This window comes from Trichechus manatus, unplaced genomic scaffold (assembly GCF_000243295.1).
Source record: "Trichechus manatus latirostris isolate Lorelei unplaced genomic scaffold, TriManLat1.0 scaffold00065, whole genome shotgun sequence".
Lineage (NCBI taxonomy): Eukaryota > Metazoa > Chordata > Mammalia > Sirenia > Trichechidae > Trichechus > Trichechus manatus.
The window spans coordinates 6,736,271-6,753,723 of NW_004444001.1; the positions used below are offsets into that span (position 1 = coordinate 6,736,271).

The 17,453-nt window shown below is 49.7% G+C and overlaps 1 protein-coding gene across 1 annotated transcript; it reads right to left on the reverse strand.

Moving 5' to 3' along the window:
• Positions 1-7,125: 7,125 nt before the first annotated feature.
• Positions 7,126-12,943, reverse strand: TREM2 (triggering receptor expressed on myeloid cells 2). Its single transcript, XM_023734098.1, has 5 exons — positions 12,801-12,943; positions 10,920-11,270; positions 8,303-8,393; positions 7,428-7,621; positions 7,126-7,334 (listed from the first exon to the last, which is right to left on the reverse strand). Exons 1-5 carry the CDS (start codon positions 12,838-12,840, stop codon positions 7,318-7,320), a joined length of 693 nt encoding a protein of 230 aa, XP_023589866.1. The 5' UTR covers positions 12,841-12,943; the 3' UTR covers positions 7,126-7,317.
• Between the last annotated feature and the right edge of the window lie 4,510 nt (positions 12,944-17,453).

Here is a 17,453-nt window from a genome sequence, read left to right on the forward strand (position 1 = left end):
CAAAATCACATACTGTCAACATGCAAAACTTATTCACCCCATCGTAGCATAGCAAAAGTCTTAACTCCAAGTCCAAAATCCAAAAATTCCTCTTCATCTGTGAAATCTAGAAGTTATCTGCTTCCAAAGGTACAATGGCAGAACAGGCACAAGCTAGACATTTCCATTACAAATGGGAAAAACTGGAGGGAAAGAAGGCATAACAGGCACCAAGCAAGTCAGCAGAACACATTATGTTAACTATCAAGGCTTTGAAAATAATCCTGTTTTCTGAGACTATTTACACAATAGCCCTGCCCTCCAAACTGTAGGTATTAGCCACACTCTCCGGATTCTGAGTGGAGGCCCCTTGGCCCTGGCTTCAGCTCTGCCTTCCAGGCCTACTGGGATGGCAACTCTGCTCCCTCGGCTTTAAGTGCACCATTTTCCTAGTCCATCTGGGTGGCGACTCCACCCTTAGAAACACCAGAGGCCATAGCTCCACCCTTTCAAACCCCAGAGGCTGTGGCCGTACCTTTTGAGACTGAGACAGCTCAGCTTCCTGTGTTCCTTGTCTCTTCAGCTTCTGCTTCCTGGTTTCTTGGCCTCTCGACTCCTCAGGCCTCACACCCACATCTGCCCTGCTGGGGCAAGAGTTCCAAAGCTCTGCAGCTCCACCAATAAGTGCCTGGAGGCACCCCACTCCGCCAGTAAACTTCGGCTGGAAGGCACTCAGCTCTCTTGCTCTGTGGGTTGGCAAGCCTAGCTCCACTGATAAATGCCTGGAAGCACCCCACTCCACCAGGAAGCGTCTTGTGCCAAGGCATTCAGCTCTGTCTCTGTGGGTCAGCTCCAGCACTGTCTGGTGCTGGTCTCCTGGTTCTGCTGTTGCCAGTCCTCTGCTGCTGCTGGTCCTCTGCTGCTGCTTCTCACCGTCTGTGCTGTCTCTGGTGTTAACAGTTATTCTCACTTCCTTCTGAGTCTTCGATGCATTCACAGTTTCAAAACTGCTTCCACATTTTAGGTATCTGTTAGAGCAGCATCCCACTCCCAGTACCAAGTTCTGTCTTAAGTCATCTTGTGCTGCTTAACAGAAATACAAGTGGATGGCTTTAACAAAGAGAAATTTATTTTCTCACAGTTTAGTAGGCTAGAAGTCCAAATTCAGGGCATCAGCTCCAGGGGAAGTCTTTCTCTCCCTGTCGGACTTCTCATCAATCTTCCCCTGGACTAGGAGATTCTCCATGCAGGGACCCCAGGTCCAAAGGACGTGCTGTGCTCCCAGCACTGCTTTCTTGGTTGTATGAGGTCCCAGTGTCTCTCTGCTCGCTTCTCTCTTTTATATCTCAAAAGAGATTGGCTTAAGATACAGTCTAATCTTGTAGACCTCATAAATATAACTGCCACTAATCCATTTTAGGACATCAAGTGATAGAATATACAACACACAGAGAAATCACATCAGATTACAAAATGGTAGACAATCATATAATACTGGGAATCATGACCTAGCCAAGTTGACAGATATTTTGGGGGGACACAATTTAATCCATGACAGTGGGTAAGTCTGGTGCCCTGCCCATGTGCTCTAGAAACAAACAAAAAAAACCCAAACCCATTGCTGTTGAGTCGATTCTGACTCATAGCATCCCTACAGGACAGAGTAGAACCCCATGTGGTTTCCAAGGAGAGCCTGGTGGATTTCAACTGCTAGCCTTTTGGTTAGCAGCCCTAGCTCTTAACCACTACACCACCAAGGTGTGCTGTACACCCTTAGCTTATTCAAACTTTTCCAGAGAGGTCTGAAAGGGACACTTACATTTTCCAGTAACCCTTTACTATGTTGTTAGGGGGAATTTAATAAGTGGTGTTCTTGAAATGCAGGCATATGTCGTGGCACCTATGCCTATGGACGGCCAGCGCCTCCCCGGGTTACTGATTAAAGGAAGTGAGTGCAGATGTGCAGCCAGACAGACCTGCTTGGGCAAAGGGAAAAGCAGAAAGTGTGGTGCTGTGTCATCAGTACAGAGCAAGACTGTACAGATGGCTCAAGATAATGGTCAGGGTGGCGTGCTAAGGAGGAGCTGTCAGCAGGAAGAGGCCTTGGAAAAGAGAGCCACAAGCATCCCTTGCGCAGCAGAGGAAGCACCAGTGCTCAGTGAGGGTTGAGCAGGGACAGTGTGGATGGGTGGGAGGGCAAGTTGCCTGGCATAGAAGGTGGGACCTAGAAACAGTTACAGTTACCATTAAGTTGACTTCAGCTTATGGTGACCCTGTGCTCTGTATAAGACAGAGGTCCCCAGGCTGCGGAAAATTCCACTGCCTCAAGCAGCTTGCTTGGCACGCTGTAGCTTTACATTAACATCCCAGCTCCCCTTTCCTTAACTGCTGCCCACAACTAGAGGACATTGGCAGAAACCAGTTTAGGTGTTATGTTGACATTCTGGATAACCTTTTAGCTCAGGAAGCACCTCATACATTGTAACTTCCCGCCTCTGGGTGGAGTTTAACTGCCATTTTCTGAACACGCGATGCACGAAGTTGTATGTAAACCCCATTGTGCCTGTGTAGTTTGATTAAGAAAGTTGCTGATGTCACTTGTATGAACTTCCTGCTTGTAAATCCCATAAAAGTAACCTTCCCTCTCACCCTCACTGAGCAGTCTTGGCAGTAGCAGCCCCAACTCTTCCTTTCTTTGCACAACTAAATAAAGGCCTTTTCCAGTCTCCCACCGTGGCCTCTCCTTTATTGGGTGAGACGAGTCGCACCGAGCAGAAGCTGGGATTTCCACCCAGCCACACAGGGGGTTTCCAATGGCTAACTTTTCAGGATTAGATAGCCAGGCCTTTCTTCCGAGGTGCCTCTGGGTAGACTCGAACCTCCAAACTTTCAGTTAGCAGCTGAGCATGTTAACCATTTGCACCACGCAGGGATTCCAAGATCTAGAAAAGGGGCTGAGAAAGCTGTCCTCCCTTCCCCCCCCACCCCCCACCTTTTCCTTCTCCTTCTCTCTCTCTTCAAGGTATTGAGAATGGAAAACTGGAGCAGGAGCCTGAAAAAGCCACTAGTGTGTTAGGCTGAGGGCAGTGGAAGTGGTTGATGGGGTGACCAACTGTCCCAGTTTGCCTGCAACTGAAGGGTTTCCCAGGATTTGGGATTTTCAGGTCCCAAAGTTCTCCCAAAGGTGCCCAAGGCAGAGGCATATCTAAGGTATGGCAAGGGAGGGGGGTGTGCACCAATGAGCAGTTTCTATTGCTCATCCACGTTTCCATCACCAGCTGTGAGAGATCATTCAGCAGTTTAAAACTAATTGCCATAGGCGCTATTTTTGCAGAGATACACTGCTGCCAAGGTCACTAAAACCAGGAAGGACCTGAACATAGTGGGATGAGTGGGTCACCCTGGGGGTGATGTGGACATATTTATATCTTTCCTGCCAATATGTATCAGGCTTTCTTTGACTTCCCTACCAGAAAGTTACTTTTCATGCTAACAAGCCACCTGGGAGTGTTGTGTGAACAGGGAACTGTATTCCACATTTAATGTCGTATCCTAAACTGGATACAGACTACTGCTGGCGGCCTAGGACAGAGGTGACCTGGAGGATCCTGGGCATTAAAGGGGAAGGAAACCAGTGTTTAGGAGTTCCTCAGTGGTGCAAATGGTTAAGCGCTCACCTACTAGCCAAATGATTGGCAGTTTGAACCTACCCAGAGATGCCTTGGAAGACAGGCCTGGCGATCTGCTTCTGAAAGGTCACAGCCTTGAAAACCCTATGGAGCAGTTCTACTCCGCACACATGGGGTCACCATGAGTCAGAATCAACGTGACAGCAACTAACTACAACTCTGTTCCAGACGCCTGGTCAGTTGCTTTCACTGATGTTATTTCTTTCAACCTCACAAAAACCCTGCAAAGTACGGTTTGTTACAGGTGTGAACACTGAGGCTCAGAGCGGTTAAGGAACTTGCTTAAGGTATCTTAGTAGGAGGCAGAGCTGAAATTGGAAACGAAATTATCTGACTCCCTTTCTGTCCTGTATGCCCCCTAGAGTCCCAGACAGGGACTCCCAGTGGTGATTTGAACCCAAAGGTCGACAGCAGAGAAAGAACAAGAAAACTCCAAGGTCCCAAAGATGAGGACAGCTCAGTTCAGGGCTGGGGCTGACGGCAGCGGTAGGTTCCAGGTCCAAGAGTATGCCTGGAGAGCGTCTTGTGCCCATTTTGTTGGCATTCATGTCCATGATGGGGGCAGGAGGTGGCGGAGGGGAGGACTCAGTTCGGGCTCGGCTCAGCCTTGGTGCCTGGACTCTGCCTTCGATCTGAGGGACCCGAAGGGACCCAATGAGAAAATATCCCTTGCCACTGAGTGAGAGAGGCCAAGGAGAGCAGATTGCACCAGAGTCTGGGAGGTCCAGGCAGGGCCAGTGAAGCAGCCCAAGTGACGGGTGGGCGAGGCAGGGCTGGGACCCCACTGGGATGAGGGACTGATGTATTGAGGCTGGAGCATGAGGGCTGCATTGGGGTTTCCTTCCCAAGGATTCAAAACTCCAACCTCCAAGCCCATACTGGATGGCAAAGCAGCCCTGTGTGGCTGTGGCCTGAGGGGCTTCTGGGCCATCCCGGCTCTGAGGCCCAGTACAGAGAGCCCGACGATGAGGCCTACTGGGTTCCTCCTCTTCCCTGCAGCCCACCCTCGGGACTTCACACCCAGGCCCTGGACCAGGTTCATAGAGGCAAGGAGTCTACAGTTAGTCCAGTGTCCCTCTCACTCTTGGCCAGGATGGCGGGTGTGTACTGAGGAGAGAGACGAGTTTCCACAAGCTGCCCTGGGTTCCCTCTGCCCCAAACGCTCTTCCCCCAGTATCCTCTTGGTTCACTCCCTTACCTCCTTCAAGCTTTTCTCAAATGGCACGTTCTTACTACCCTGTTTAAAATTGCACCATCCCACATCCCTTGGCCACTCCCAATACTCCTTGTTGTTGTTAGCTATCATTGCATCGATTCCGACTCATGGCGACCCCTTGTGTTTCAGAGTAGAACTGCTCCATAGAGTTTTCAAGGCTTTTGGAAGCAGATGGCCAGGGCTGTCTTCTAAGGTGCCTCTGGGTAGGATCAAACCCCCAACTTTTCAGTTAGCAGTCCAGCACTTTACAGTTTGTGCCACCCAAGTACTCCTCACAATATGCCTAACCCTGCTTTATTTTAAATTTTCCTGATTACTTTTTGTCTACTAACATACCATCTGATTTACTTATTTGTTGCATTTATTGTCTGTCTCTCCCCACCTCACGCCGCTGGATCGTGATCTCTGTGTCAGCAGAAATCTCTGCCCGTCTTGTTTGTTCACAGCTGTATCTCCAGTGCCCAGAATAGTACCCACCACATGGTACATGCTCAAAAAAATATATGTTGAGTAAATAATTGAGCAAATGAGCCAGACTGAGCTAGAAGGGAGGGCAACTTGAATGCCAAATGAAATTTGGATTTCTAGACTCAACAAGGGACCTTGGGTAAAGCCCTTTCCCTCTTTGAGCCTCAGTTTCCCTTCTAAACAATGAGGGGTTTGGATTAGGTCTTAGTTTCCTAGTGTTGCTATAACAGAAATGTATTTTCTCACAGTTTGGGAGGCTACAGGAGAAGGCCCCTCTCTGTCGGCTCTGGCAGAAAGTCCTTTTCTCGTTTAGCCTCTGTTACCCCAGCATTCCTTGGTTCCTTGGCTATCTTCCCCCACTTTGTGCTTCTCTCCCTAGGCGGCACAAATGGTTAAGTACTTGACTACTAATGAAAGGTTGGTGGTTCAAGTTCACTCAGGGGCATCTTGGAAGAAAGGCCTGGTGATCTGCTTCTAAAAGGTCACAGCCCTGAAAACCCTATGGAACAGTTGTACTGTGAAACACATGGGGCCACCATGAGTCTGAATTGACTCAATGGCAACTGGTTTTTTGGTTTATAACTCAGAAATGATCAGGTTTAGGAAATACCCTATACTGATATGACCTCATTAACATAACAAAGAAAACCCTATTTCCAAATAGGATTATATCCACAGGCATAGGGGTGTCCCCCGAAATATGTGTCAGCTTCGCTAGGCCATGATTCCCAGTGTTGTATGATTGTCTGCTATTTTGTCATCTGATGTGATTTTCCTATATGTTGTAAATCCTACCTCTACGATGTTAATTAGGCAGGATTAGAGGCAGTTATGTTAAAGAGGCAGGACTCAATCTATAAGATTAGGTTGTATCTTGAGTCAATCTCTTTTGAGATATAAAATGGAGAAGCCAGCAGAGAGACAGAGGGACCTCATGCTACCTAGAATGAAGAACCAGGAGAGGAGTACATCCTTTGGAACCAGGGTCCCTGGGCTGAGAAGCTCCTAGACCAGGGGAAGATTGATGACAAGGACCTTCCTCCAAAGCCAACAGAGAGAGAAAGCCTTCCCCTAGAGCTAGTACCCTGAATTTGGACTTTTAGCTTCCTAGACTCTGAGAGAATAAATTTCTGTTTGTTAAAGCCATTCACTTGTGGTATTTCTGTTATAGCAGCACTAGATAACTAAGACAAGGGGTTAGGATTCCAACACACATTGTGGGGAGACACAATTCAATCCAAAACAGACCAGAAGTTTCCAGCTCTGATACACTACGCTCTGTGACTCAAGCCCTTGTCATATCTCTGGAGGGGAAGTAGCATGAGGAAAACAGAGCTATGGGGAGATGGACAGATGAGTCATCGGGGAGCTGGATGGACCTGGAGGAAGGAGCTGGGGGGTTGTGGGGCAGGGAGGTCAGCAATAATCCAAGGAAAGCTGATGGTAGGGGTGAAGACAGGCAGAGTGGAGAGGAAGACTAGATGCTAGAGAAATTCTAGAGGAGAAGGAGGCAGCACTTGGTGATTAGATCTAGGAAGGGTGCACAGAGAAGAATAAAGAAGTTGATCGCCAGATTTGGAGCCTGTGAGCATTGGAGGGATTCGGTATCGTAAAGGCTCTAGACCTTGAGGGGCCAAACCTTTTATCTTTTCCTCACCGTAATTGATTCTCCTAGCCCTAGCAGGAGAGATGGCCTTCATGAAGCCCAAACCCATCCAGTTGACGTGAAAGTCTAGAATTTATTTGTGAGAGTGTTTAATGTCCAATGCCCAGAAGTTGACAGATGGCCCTTCACACCCCTCTCCCCAAGAAGTCCCTGCTCCTAGGGGCCTGGGGAAACAGGGTGCAGGCAGAGTGGCCTCTTGCCAGGGCAGAACCAGAAGTCTTGGTGGCTGAGAGGGCGAGTGTACAGGTGGGCTGATCCCTGGCTGGACTTCTAGGCCTCTCCTCCCATCTGGACTCCTGTCAGGTGTCTCTCAGCCCTGCAATAGAACAAATCCTCATGTGGCCCTCTTAGCCTCACAGCCACCCCTGCCCTACCCACCACCCAACTACTGCCATGCTCTCAAGCTCACCTGTCACAGTTTGGAGCTGGTGCCCTGGATGACGGTCATGGTTGAGCTCACTGGCTGGGGGTGTCCTCAGCTTCCACCCACGCCAAGCTGCAACCCCGAGGACACTGGCTACTAGAAGCTTACTGAGAAAGATGCAGGCCAGGAGGAGAAGGATGGAAGTGTGTGAGAAGGGGGTGTCCTCTTCAGAGAGGCTCCTTGGAGAGACAAGGAGGGGAGGTGGGAGGCCTTTAGACGGAGTGCAGACGGGAATCTGCCATCAGAGAGAGAAATGAGGAGAAACCAGGAGCTTCTGGGGCCTCAGAATGCCTTCTTCCCACCACCCCACCTCTTATGGGACTTTGTGGGGCTCAGGGAGCATGTAGTCAGGAGACCTGAGTTCTAGTCATAGATATCCCACTTACCTGCTGAGTGCACTTAACACGTAACCTTTGTTCTCAGAGTGTTTTTCTGCAGTACGCAATGGTATGGTGTGTGCATGTGTGTGTACACAGGCATGGACCAATCAGAACTGATTCTGGCCCTACCAAAGGGGCAGGGTTCTGGGGTCTCCCTTTTGCATGGTCCTAACACTTTCGTTGTTGATTGATTGTGGAAGTATCAGAAGGCTGCTTGGGGAGGGGTAGGAGGTGCCCATTCAGGAGGCATGGAGCAGCTATTTACAAGCTAGTATGGACGTATTTCACTATTTTAACTAGAACAGCACATCAGCCTGTCCTGGCTGTTTGGAGGAGTGTTTAGACAAGACCATAGCCAAGCCCTTTCATGCTCTAATTGCCTTGGGATTTGTAGTTCTGGGACCCCACCATCCACCCTGTGTCGGGCCTTGGCAGGGTGGAAGTCTACCCTGGGATCTTAGTGAAGACCTGTCACGGTACCTGGAGATGCTGTGCTCCATTTGGGCCTCCTCAAAGCTTTCCGGTTCCTTGGGGACCCAGAAATCTCCAGGGTCCTGGGAGTCAAGGGAGTCTGTGGGAGACAGAGTCTGTGAGCTTCTAGTCCCCTCCTCCTTGAGGCAGGCTGCAGTGGTGGGTGGGGAAAACCCTGCATGTGGGATTAGGCACTCTGGACTCTGTTCCTGTGTGGATCAAGTCATTTCACCTCTCTGAGCCTCAGTCTCTTCATCTGTAAAGTGGGGTAATGAGGAACACCTCCTTAATAACTGTGATACCAGGATTTGGTGAGAGAATCTCTGAACAGGGCCCAGTACCTCCTAAGAGCTCATAACTGCAACACCATCTCCCACCACACAGGGGCTTTGTAAGGATCAAATGGAATGATGAAAGTAAGGCAGCCCCTGGGTTACAAACGAGCTGTTGCTAGGTGTGTCTTTAAGTCAAATATGCAGGTAAGTCAGAACAGGTGCTTACCGTTCCTATTTAGCCTTACTTTAGTGCAAGAAAAGGCTCAAAGCCTTTTCAATGATAATTTGTTGGGAGTAGGGGTTTGTTCAGAGCCTTGGCGGTGCAGTGGTTAAGAGCTCAGCTGCTAACAGAAAGATGGGCAGTTTGAATCCACCAGCTGCTCCTTGGAAACCCTATGAGGCAGTTCTACTCTGTCCTATGGGGTCGCTTTGAGTTGGAAATGTCTCCACCATAACAGGTTTTGGGTAGGGCTTGGTTCAATGTTTTCAAAGTGAGGGCACATTTACATAACATTAAAGGGCAAGAAGGAGTCCTTAAGTCTGACGTTCATAACCCAGGGACTTGCTGTACTTGAAAGTCCTGTGTAAATAAACTGTTAAGCAGTCTACACAAGCTACGGATTATTATTATTATCATAGTATTATTTTCCTGCCACTGTCATGGGAGTCGGCTGAGCCTTAAAAAACAAACAAACAAACAAAAGAAAAACACTGCCATCAAATCGATTCCAACTCACGGCAACCCCGTATGTTTTAGAGTAGAACTGTTCCATAGGGTTTTCTTGGCTGTAATCTTTATGGAAGCAGATTGCCAGGCCTTTCTTTCACAGCACCACTGGGTGGGTGGGTTCCAACCTCCAAACTTTTGGTTAGTAGTCACGTGCAAACCACTTGTGACACCCAAGAACCTTCTGACTGAGCCTTAGACCCTGAAAATTCCTGTCCTCCCCACCTCCCACACACACTTAGAAAAGCAGAGGTGGCATTTGTATCTTGGCCAGGTGGTCTCCCATACCCCACTACCCGCCCCCCGCCACCTCCAGCCCAGGCAAATTCTACTCTGGATCCTCATTTCCATGATAAGGGCCATGTTTAGGGGAGGAGAGAGTCAGAAAAAGTATAAATAACCTCAGCTTCGGTCTCCTTTGGGACACAGCCGTGTTCTGGAGACACTGATGGAGGGCTTTCCAGGAGAGTGTCCCCTGTGCAAAGGAGCCACCCCATCTCACCTCCATCAGACCTGGAATGAGGATTTCAGGACAGTTGAACCACAGGAGGCTCAGGCACAGGGCATCTCTTACCCCAGAGCACTGTTAAGTCTGTCATCTCGTCTGTGCCTCACGTGAGCCCTGTGGGTCAGCAGGATGGACACCATGGTATCCATCTACAGATGAGGAAATGGGGGCCCAGAGAAGTGAAGCAACTTGCCCAATGTCACAGCAAGCGTTCTTTCTAGGGTTGTTTTTCTGCACCACGTTGGTGCTTAATTTATGTTGGTAGGTTCGTTGGTTGGTTGGATGAGGAAATAAATGAATCTCCTCCTACTCCTTAAGGATCACCACAGTGTTCATGTATTACCAGTTACCAGTTGCCTTGAAGTCGATTCCAACTCATGGCGACCCCGTGTGCGTCAGAGTAGAGCTGTGCTCCATAGGGTTTTCAATGTCTGGTTTTCTGGATGTAGATTGCCAGGACTTTCTTCTGAGGCACCTCTGGGTGGATTTGAACCTCTAACCTTTCTGTTAGCAGCCAAGTGCATTAACCATTTGCACTATGCAGGGACTCCATTCACATATTAACCCGATGCCAGAGGGGTAAAACTGTCCGGGGAAGCAGGGCCACAGCTGGCTCATATAATGAACGCCTTATGCAAATTAAAGAAAGTGCCCTTCCTGCAGGTTTGCAGTCCTGCACAGGGAGCTCAGCCAGGTGAGAGGAGTCCAGGCCGGATTTTGGCCCCCTTGTGCAAGAAGTCCTAGGTGGTGCAAATGGTTAAGCACCTGATTACTAACAGAAGGTTGGTGGTTTGAACCCACCCAGAGGTGCTGTGGAAGACAGGCCTGGCATCTGCTTCTGAAAGGTCACAGCCTTGAAAACTTAAGAGTAGCTCTGCTCTGCAACACATGGGGTTGCCATGGTTTGGAATCGACTCAATGGCAACTGGGGCGTGTGTGCGGGTGCAGTAAGCAACCTGCAGAATCATCCATGGTGGCCCTGAGTAGCGGGCAAGGTCCACACTGTGGGTTTTCCCAGGGTCCCCAAAAGCCCAGCGGGTGGTCCTGCACACAGACACCAAAGACATGAACCCTGGCCCATAGGTGGGCCAGAGGTTCGGTCAGCCGCCCACTCACCAGGCAGCACCTCAACCAGGACCTTGCTGAGGATGTCAGCCTCGCTGCCGTGGAGGCTCTGGCACTGGTAGAGGCCAGCATCAGGGGCTTGAAGGTTCCGCAGCGTAATGGTGAGTGTGCCACCCAGGATATCATCCGTGATAGCTGTGCTCCCATTCCACCTCTTCAGGAAGGACAGCAGCCATGAGCGGTGGGTGCTGACCACCCGCTGGCACAGGCCCTCCTTGCCCAGCTGTCGGCACCAGGCCTTGCGCCTCCCCCAGTGCTTCGAGGAGTCGTAGGGGCAGAAGACCTGCAGGGGCCGGCCTGCCACACCCTGGAACACTGTGGTGTTGTGGGCTCGGGACAGTCCTGGGGAAGAGACATTCATCCATTCCTTCACTCATTTACCAGATGTTTATTGAACACCTACTATGTGTAGTGAGCAAGTCAGACAAAAATCCTGCCCTTAAGAAGCCTAAGTTCTTATATAAGTTGAGAGAAGGGAGCACAGCCCAGACGTGAACACAGGAGAGCTGGGAACCAGGAAGCCTGGATTCTGGATCCGGCATTGTCACTGTTGGACTTGCTGGGTGTTTCTGGAGATCTAACTGACCCTCTCTGGGCCTATTTCCAGAGACATCTGGTCTGCAAGTCCTCTCTAGTTCTATTCCACACATCTTCTCTCATCATATGGAACCAAGACCTCCCTTCTCCCCTATCCACCTCACGAGAGCAGGGCCAGTGGCCCTGCCGGCCCTGGGGCTAGCTCCGCGGGTGCTGGGCTGGGCGTGCTCCCCGTCCTGACCCTACTGCTTACTGTGCAGCCGCCCACGCTGGTACTGCCCGTTCACATTCTCCTCTTCCCTGACCTTTAGCTTCCAGCTTCCCTATTTTTGTGGCTTTGTTCCCCTTTCAGGAGGGACTCGTCTCAGAGTTATTTTGGGGGAGACATGAGGCTGCTATTTTGGGTGCCCTCTAGGGTGGGGGAGATGGGCTTGAAATGTCAGCCTATTTCCAGTGCAAGGGCTGCAGGGGACTCACCGAGAACCTTCTGCCTCAGTTCCCCCTCTTTTGATCCTCCTCCCTTTACCCCATCTCTAACCGGGCGGTGACAGAAACTTGAAAAATGGGATCAGGGAGCTGGTGGCCTGCTGTGTGGAACCGATTGGCAGGGCCCCTCTGCATATGTCCTCCATCCGTTCTGCTGCCTCACGCCAACAAGCCCCAGAGCCCCCTCCCCACCTCAAGCTATGAAGCTGCAGGAGCAAGACTCCATTGTGAGTTTCCCCTATCACCCAGGTTCACCCATTGCTCTGGGGGACCAAAAGGGGCCTCTTCCCAAAGGGAAGAACTTGAGGTGTCAGCCTCTCATCTCAGTGACAGAAATCTTCAGCCCCTCACCTTCCAATGAGGGCTGAGGGCAATATGGACAAGAGGACCTTCAGACCTCAGGAGGAGGCTCCCTGAAGACACAGGCTGCCCGTCTCAGTTCCTTTCTTCCTTCCTCCCCTCCCTCCCACCTTGGCACTCCTCTGGGCTGGCCCTATGCTGAAGTAGTGTGTGATTTTTAGGGGCTCTTATAAGAGCCCCCAAGACTTCCCTAGCTGCAGCTAGTACTTGAGATACCACCCTCAGAACCCGTTCCCTGCCGATGTGGCCAGAGTCCACCAGCCCTATTACCCCCAAATGCATGAAAAATCTGGCAGCAGGTTTGATACTGACGGTGGACAGAGCATGAGGAATATGGGTTGGGGGCGGGGGGAGGACAGGGGTGCAGGACAGGGGGCTGCAGCATGCCGAGGATCCCCTCCTTCATAGTTCGGTTGAGCGGCCCCCCATCAATACCAGCTCAAGGAAGGGGAGGAAAAGAGGCTGGGAGGAGGAGGACAGGGATCCTACCTGTGACAGACAGCAGTAGGAGCAGCCGGAGAGGCTCCATGTCGCTCTTCTCTGGGCAAGGGAGATGTGGGGCGCCTTGTGCAAGATCTCGTTTTTCCCTTGGACTGCAGAAAGTAGAGGATCAGGCACATCAGGCACTGCCCACAGGAACTGGGCTCCTGGGGATTGAGCAACAGTCAGGACAGGGGTCGGGCTTTATGATTCAGAGCCAGGGTGCGAGGTGGGGAGGAGGGGAAGAGGAGCAGCCACTGCGGCCCAGGGCAGGCCGGGCCCCAGACCCCCTGAGGCCAGCCCACCGCCCTTCCGTGCCAACCAGAGTGGGCCCCCCGGGCTGGGGCTGGTCAGGATCTGCTTGGTCTCCTTGCAGAGCCTAGTCCAGGGACGCAAGCCTCACTGCTGTGGTCACACCCTCCTGCAGTCGCTGAGCCATCCTCTACTTCCAGCCTTGCACAGGTTGGAGAGCAGCTGCTGTCTCTGAGGTCAGGAGCCTTACTCAGCCCCTCTAGTCTGTCGCTCTGGGGCAGACACCCCTTAGTATGGTAGCAGTTAAGAGTGGGATCCTGGAGCCAGACTACCTGGCATTCAACCCTTCCTTGCTCACTTCCTGCACGTGTAAACACGAGCCCATAACCCCTCTGCATCTCCTTCCCATACCTATACAATGGGAAATGATAGTGTTTAGAGTTATTGGGAGAATCAAATTAATTTCTACAGGTAAAGTGCTTTAGAACAGGGCCTGACGAGTTAGCACTCCACAAATATTACCTATTACTTTTATCTCAGTTAGCAAGGAGAAGGGAAAATGGGCTGTTATGAGAGAGTTTTTGGTCCCACCTGGAATTTCCTGCCCGAGGTTTAACCTCCTTTGAACAGTCGGGCGCCTCTTGTGTACAGACGCACACTGCCATTACTTTTGTGCACACACACACCTTGAACTCCCAACCATCCTATGGGACAGGACAGGAAATAATAGTTCCTGGATTTCTGGGGGTGGGATGTGTTTTTTTCATAGGTAGGGGTCCCTGTGAGAAGTGACCCGGCACAGGGACCCTCAAGTGTAAAAGCACAGAGGTGTGACATGCCCCAGTGAGTTGGAGGGCAGTGGGGCGGGGGGTTGGGGTGGAGAAAAACAAAAACCCATTGCCATCAGTCGATTCCAACTCACAGTGACCCTATAGGACACAGTAGAGTTGCCCCAAAAAGTTTCCAAAGAATGGCTGGTGGGTTCGAACTGCCAACCTTTTGGTTAGCAGCCGAGCTCTTAACCACTGCACCACCAGGGCTCCTGAGGGGTGGAGGTTTGAAGTAATTCCCAGAGGCAGGAAAGTGAGTTGTGCTGGCGGTAATAGCAGGAGAGGCTGGAGGAGTCTGCAGGGTCCTACAGATTGTCGGTGTCTACTTTGGGTAGTACAAGCAGTTAAGGCAATCAGCTGCTAACTGAAAGGTTGAAGGTTTGAGTCCACCCAGAGGTACCTAGGAAGGAAGGCTTGGAAATCTACTTTCAAAAAATCAGCCATTGAAAATGCTGTGGAGCACAGTTCTACTCTGACACACATGGGGTCGCCATGAGTTGGAGCTGACTCAGTGACAACTGCTTTGGTTTGGTTAGTCTTCTCCAAGCATTCATTTATTTGTTATTTTATTCATTTATTTGCTCGTGTTTACTGTGCATCTACCATGTGGACAGTGTGTTTGAAGCTGGGGAATCAAGGGTGAATGTAAGACAGTTCTTCACTTATAATACCAACAGTCCCACCTTGACCTATGAGTTTAGAGAATAAGGGGCCTGGTGCCACCTGAGGATCACTCTATAGGTGCCCTTCCATGGTCTATTTTTTAAGAAACATCAGGTTTATTCAGAAAAATTCACCCATCGTAGGTGTCCAGTTCTACGATATTTGACAAACTCATACATCTGTGTAGAAACATTTCCATCAGCCCAAGTAGTCCGCTTGTGCCCCTTTTGGTCAATATCCTCCCTTCCCATTCAGGCCCTGGCAACTACTGATCTGACTTCTGTTCCTATAGACTTGGCTTTTCTAGAATGTCATAAATGCATTCAACATGGATGAAGTTGTACTTCTCAGTAACTCATTGCTTTTTATTGCTGAGTAGTATTTCACAGCATGGATGTACCACAGATAATTTATCCAGTCACCAGCTAATGGACAGGAACATTTCTGCCTGCCCATCTCCCAAGTCCAGGGTCCTTCCTCTTTGCTTTGCCAACTCTGAGTTCAAAGATACTTATCTCCTCACATATGGGCACAGAGATCTGTTCCATCATTCCACTGAACTCTGCCATTCACTGGTGCATGCATTCAGTTAACCGCCATGTATGTGCCAGTCACTGCGCTAGAGAACTCAGGCCTCTTGGAGCCTCAGTGTCCCTGGATATGATGATGAGCATTGCTGGAGAAAGCCCCAGAACTAAAAGCATGACTGAACACTGACAAACTCCTGATATCTAACATCAACTGAGACCTCACAGCTCATGGGAAATCCTTTTCAGAATTCCTGCATGTTCCCTAGTAAACTATCTATAGTAGCTGTTCCAAATATTCACCCTCCTCTTCACACACTTCTACTTCCCCTCTTCTTCTTTCCTAGAAATAAATCAAGACCTTCAGTTCTGAGAGTCCTCACTCTTTCAGATCCTCCGTGACCCTCCCATCTCCACTCTAGCTAACCTGAGGGGCCAGGGAAGTACCAGGATCCTGTCAGAACCACGGTCAGCACCAATACCTAGTGCTAGAGTGGGGAAGGGTGTACGTGACTGTAACAGCTGGCCTAGGAACAAGCCTCAAAGCTGGAACAACTCAAGCTCTATCAGGGCACACCATCAGCCCAATCTGGAAAAGCCCCTGCCCAGCCCTGCCTCTCTCTTTGTATTTGGACCACCACTCTCTGGCACTTCCAGCTAGGCAGTTCTTCTTTTCTTAACATCTCATATTTTCTAGGTTGAAGCTCTCAATTTCTGTTCAGGGCCAATGACTGCCCTTTCTAGGTCAGGATGTCTTGCAGATGTGTGTGTGTTTGGGGAGGGGGGATGAGATTAGGTCCCAGACAGGCAGACATCAAGTTGGGCTGGCAGCAGATGGTGGGCCCAGCCAAGGTGACATAGGATTGCAGACTCAATAGAAGGATCTGGTCAAGAACACAGGAGGTGAGAGACAGGGACCCAGGTACTGGACCTGGCTCAAAGCATCATAGGTGTCATAGGGGCTGAGGCAGAAGTATAGCCCTTGATTGGATCAGGACTGGTCCAGATTCTGGCCAGGGTCAGATGTTCAGCCTGCCCCTGGGGGAGAGTGGCCCTAACTGTGGGTATTGGAAGACTTGGGTGGGGACAGAAGCTGGACATACAGAGTAGGGGTTAAGCACGCAGGCTTTGACTTTTTCCAGACTTCTTCCATAAAGCTGCTTGAACACCAGCTTTATGATTTACTATGTGTCCTTGGGAAAGTTTCTTAATTCTCTGAGCCTGGCTTCACTATCTGGGTATATAAAGTTGATGGCACATTGGTAAGTACTCAGAAACGGTATCTCTTATTATTTTCTTCCCTCCTCAATGTTTCTCTGTAAAATCTTCCTTTTTTCCTACTGCCCATCTCCATTTCCCTTTTCCAAAATGACTGTGCTCTCTGGGCCCTAGGCCCAGCCCCTTTGTCCTGGATGATGCCCAGGATCTTGCTTTTTCACCTATGTCTTCTCTCTTCCAGTGTCTTCAGCGGCACCATCCCCAACAAGGTAACTGTCTCTCCATCTTCACATGGGCAGCCTTGCCTGTCCTGAAAGCCACTCACTTGCCTCTGCTTCTCTTTAGTTGCTGCCCTTTCATGCCCTGCTTCCCTGAGGGCTCTGAGTTCACCATTTCCACTTCTTCCCACCCACACGTTTCTTTTTCAAAAAATCTGTTTCAACTATTTTATTATGGAGAATTTCTAACATATAGAAAAGTAGACAATAATATAATAAAGCCCATCTACCAATCACCCATCTTCAGAAGCAAATTTTGTTTGGTCCATGTCTTAGTCTCTTAGAGCTGATACCACAAAGTGAGTGGCTTTAAAGAACAGAAATGTATTGTCTCACAGTTCTGGAGGCTAGAAATTCAAATCAAGGAATTGGGCATGTTGATTCCTTCTGCAGGCTCTGAGAACCTGTGCCTGCCTCTCTCCTAGCTTTTGGTAGCCGCCGGCAATCCTTGGTATTCTTTGGCTTGTAGATGCGTCTTCACGTGCCGTCTTCCCCTGTGTAGCTCTGACTCGGTGTTTGTCCTCCCTTTCTATAAAATACCACTCAGATGGGATTAGGATTCACCCTACTCCAGTATGATTTCGTTAGCTTAACTGATAACATCTTTAAAGAAAGACCTAACTTCCGCACAAGGTCACATTCACAGGTACAGAGGCTAGGACTTCAACATATCTTTTGGGGGACACAGTTCAATCCATAACACTCCACTTCCCCTTCTCCCCTATTATTTTGTAACAAATCCCACAATCATTCCATCAATAGCTATTTTGGTTTTAATTTTTTTTTTTTTTTAAATTGTAGGGTATTTAATTTTCCTTTTTTTTTTTTTTTAATTTTATTGTACTTCAGGTGAAGGCTTACAGAACAAATAGTTTCTCATGAAACAGTAGTACA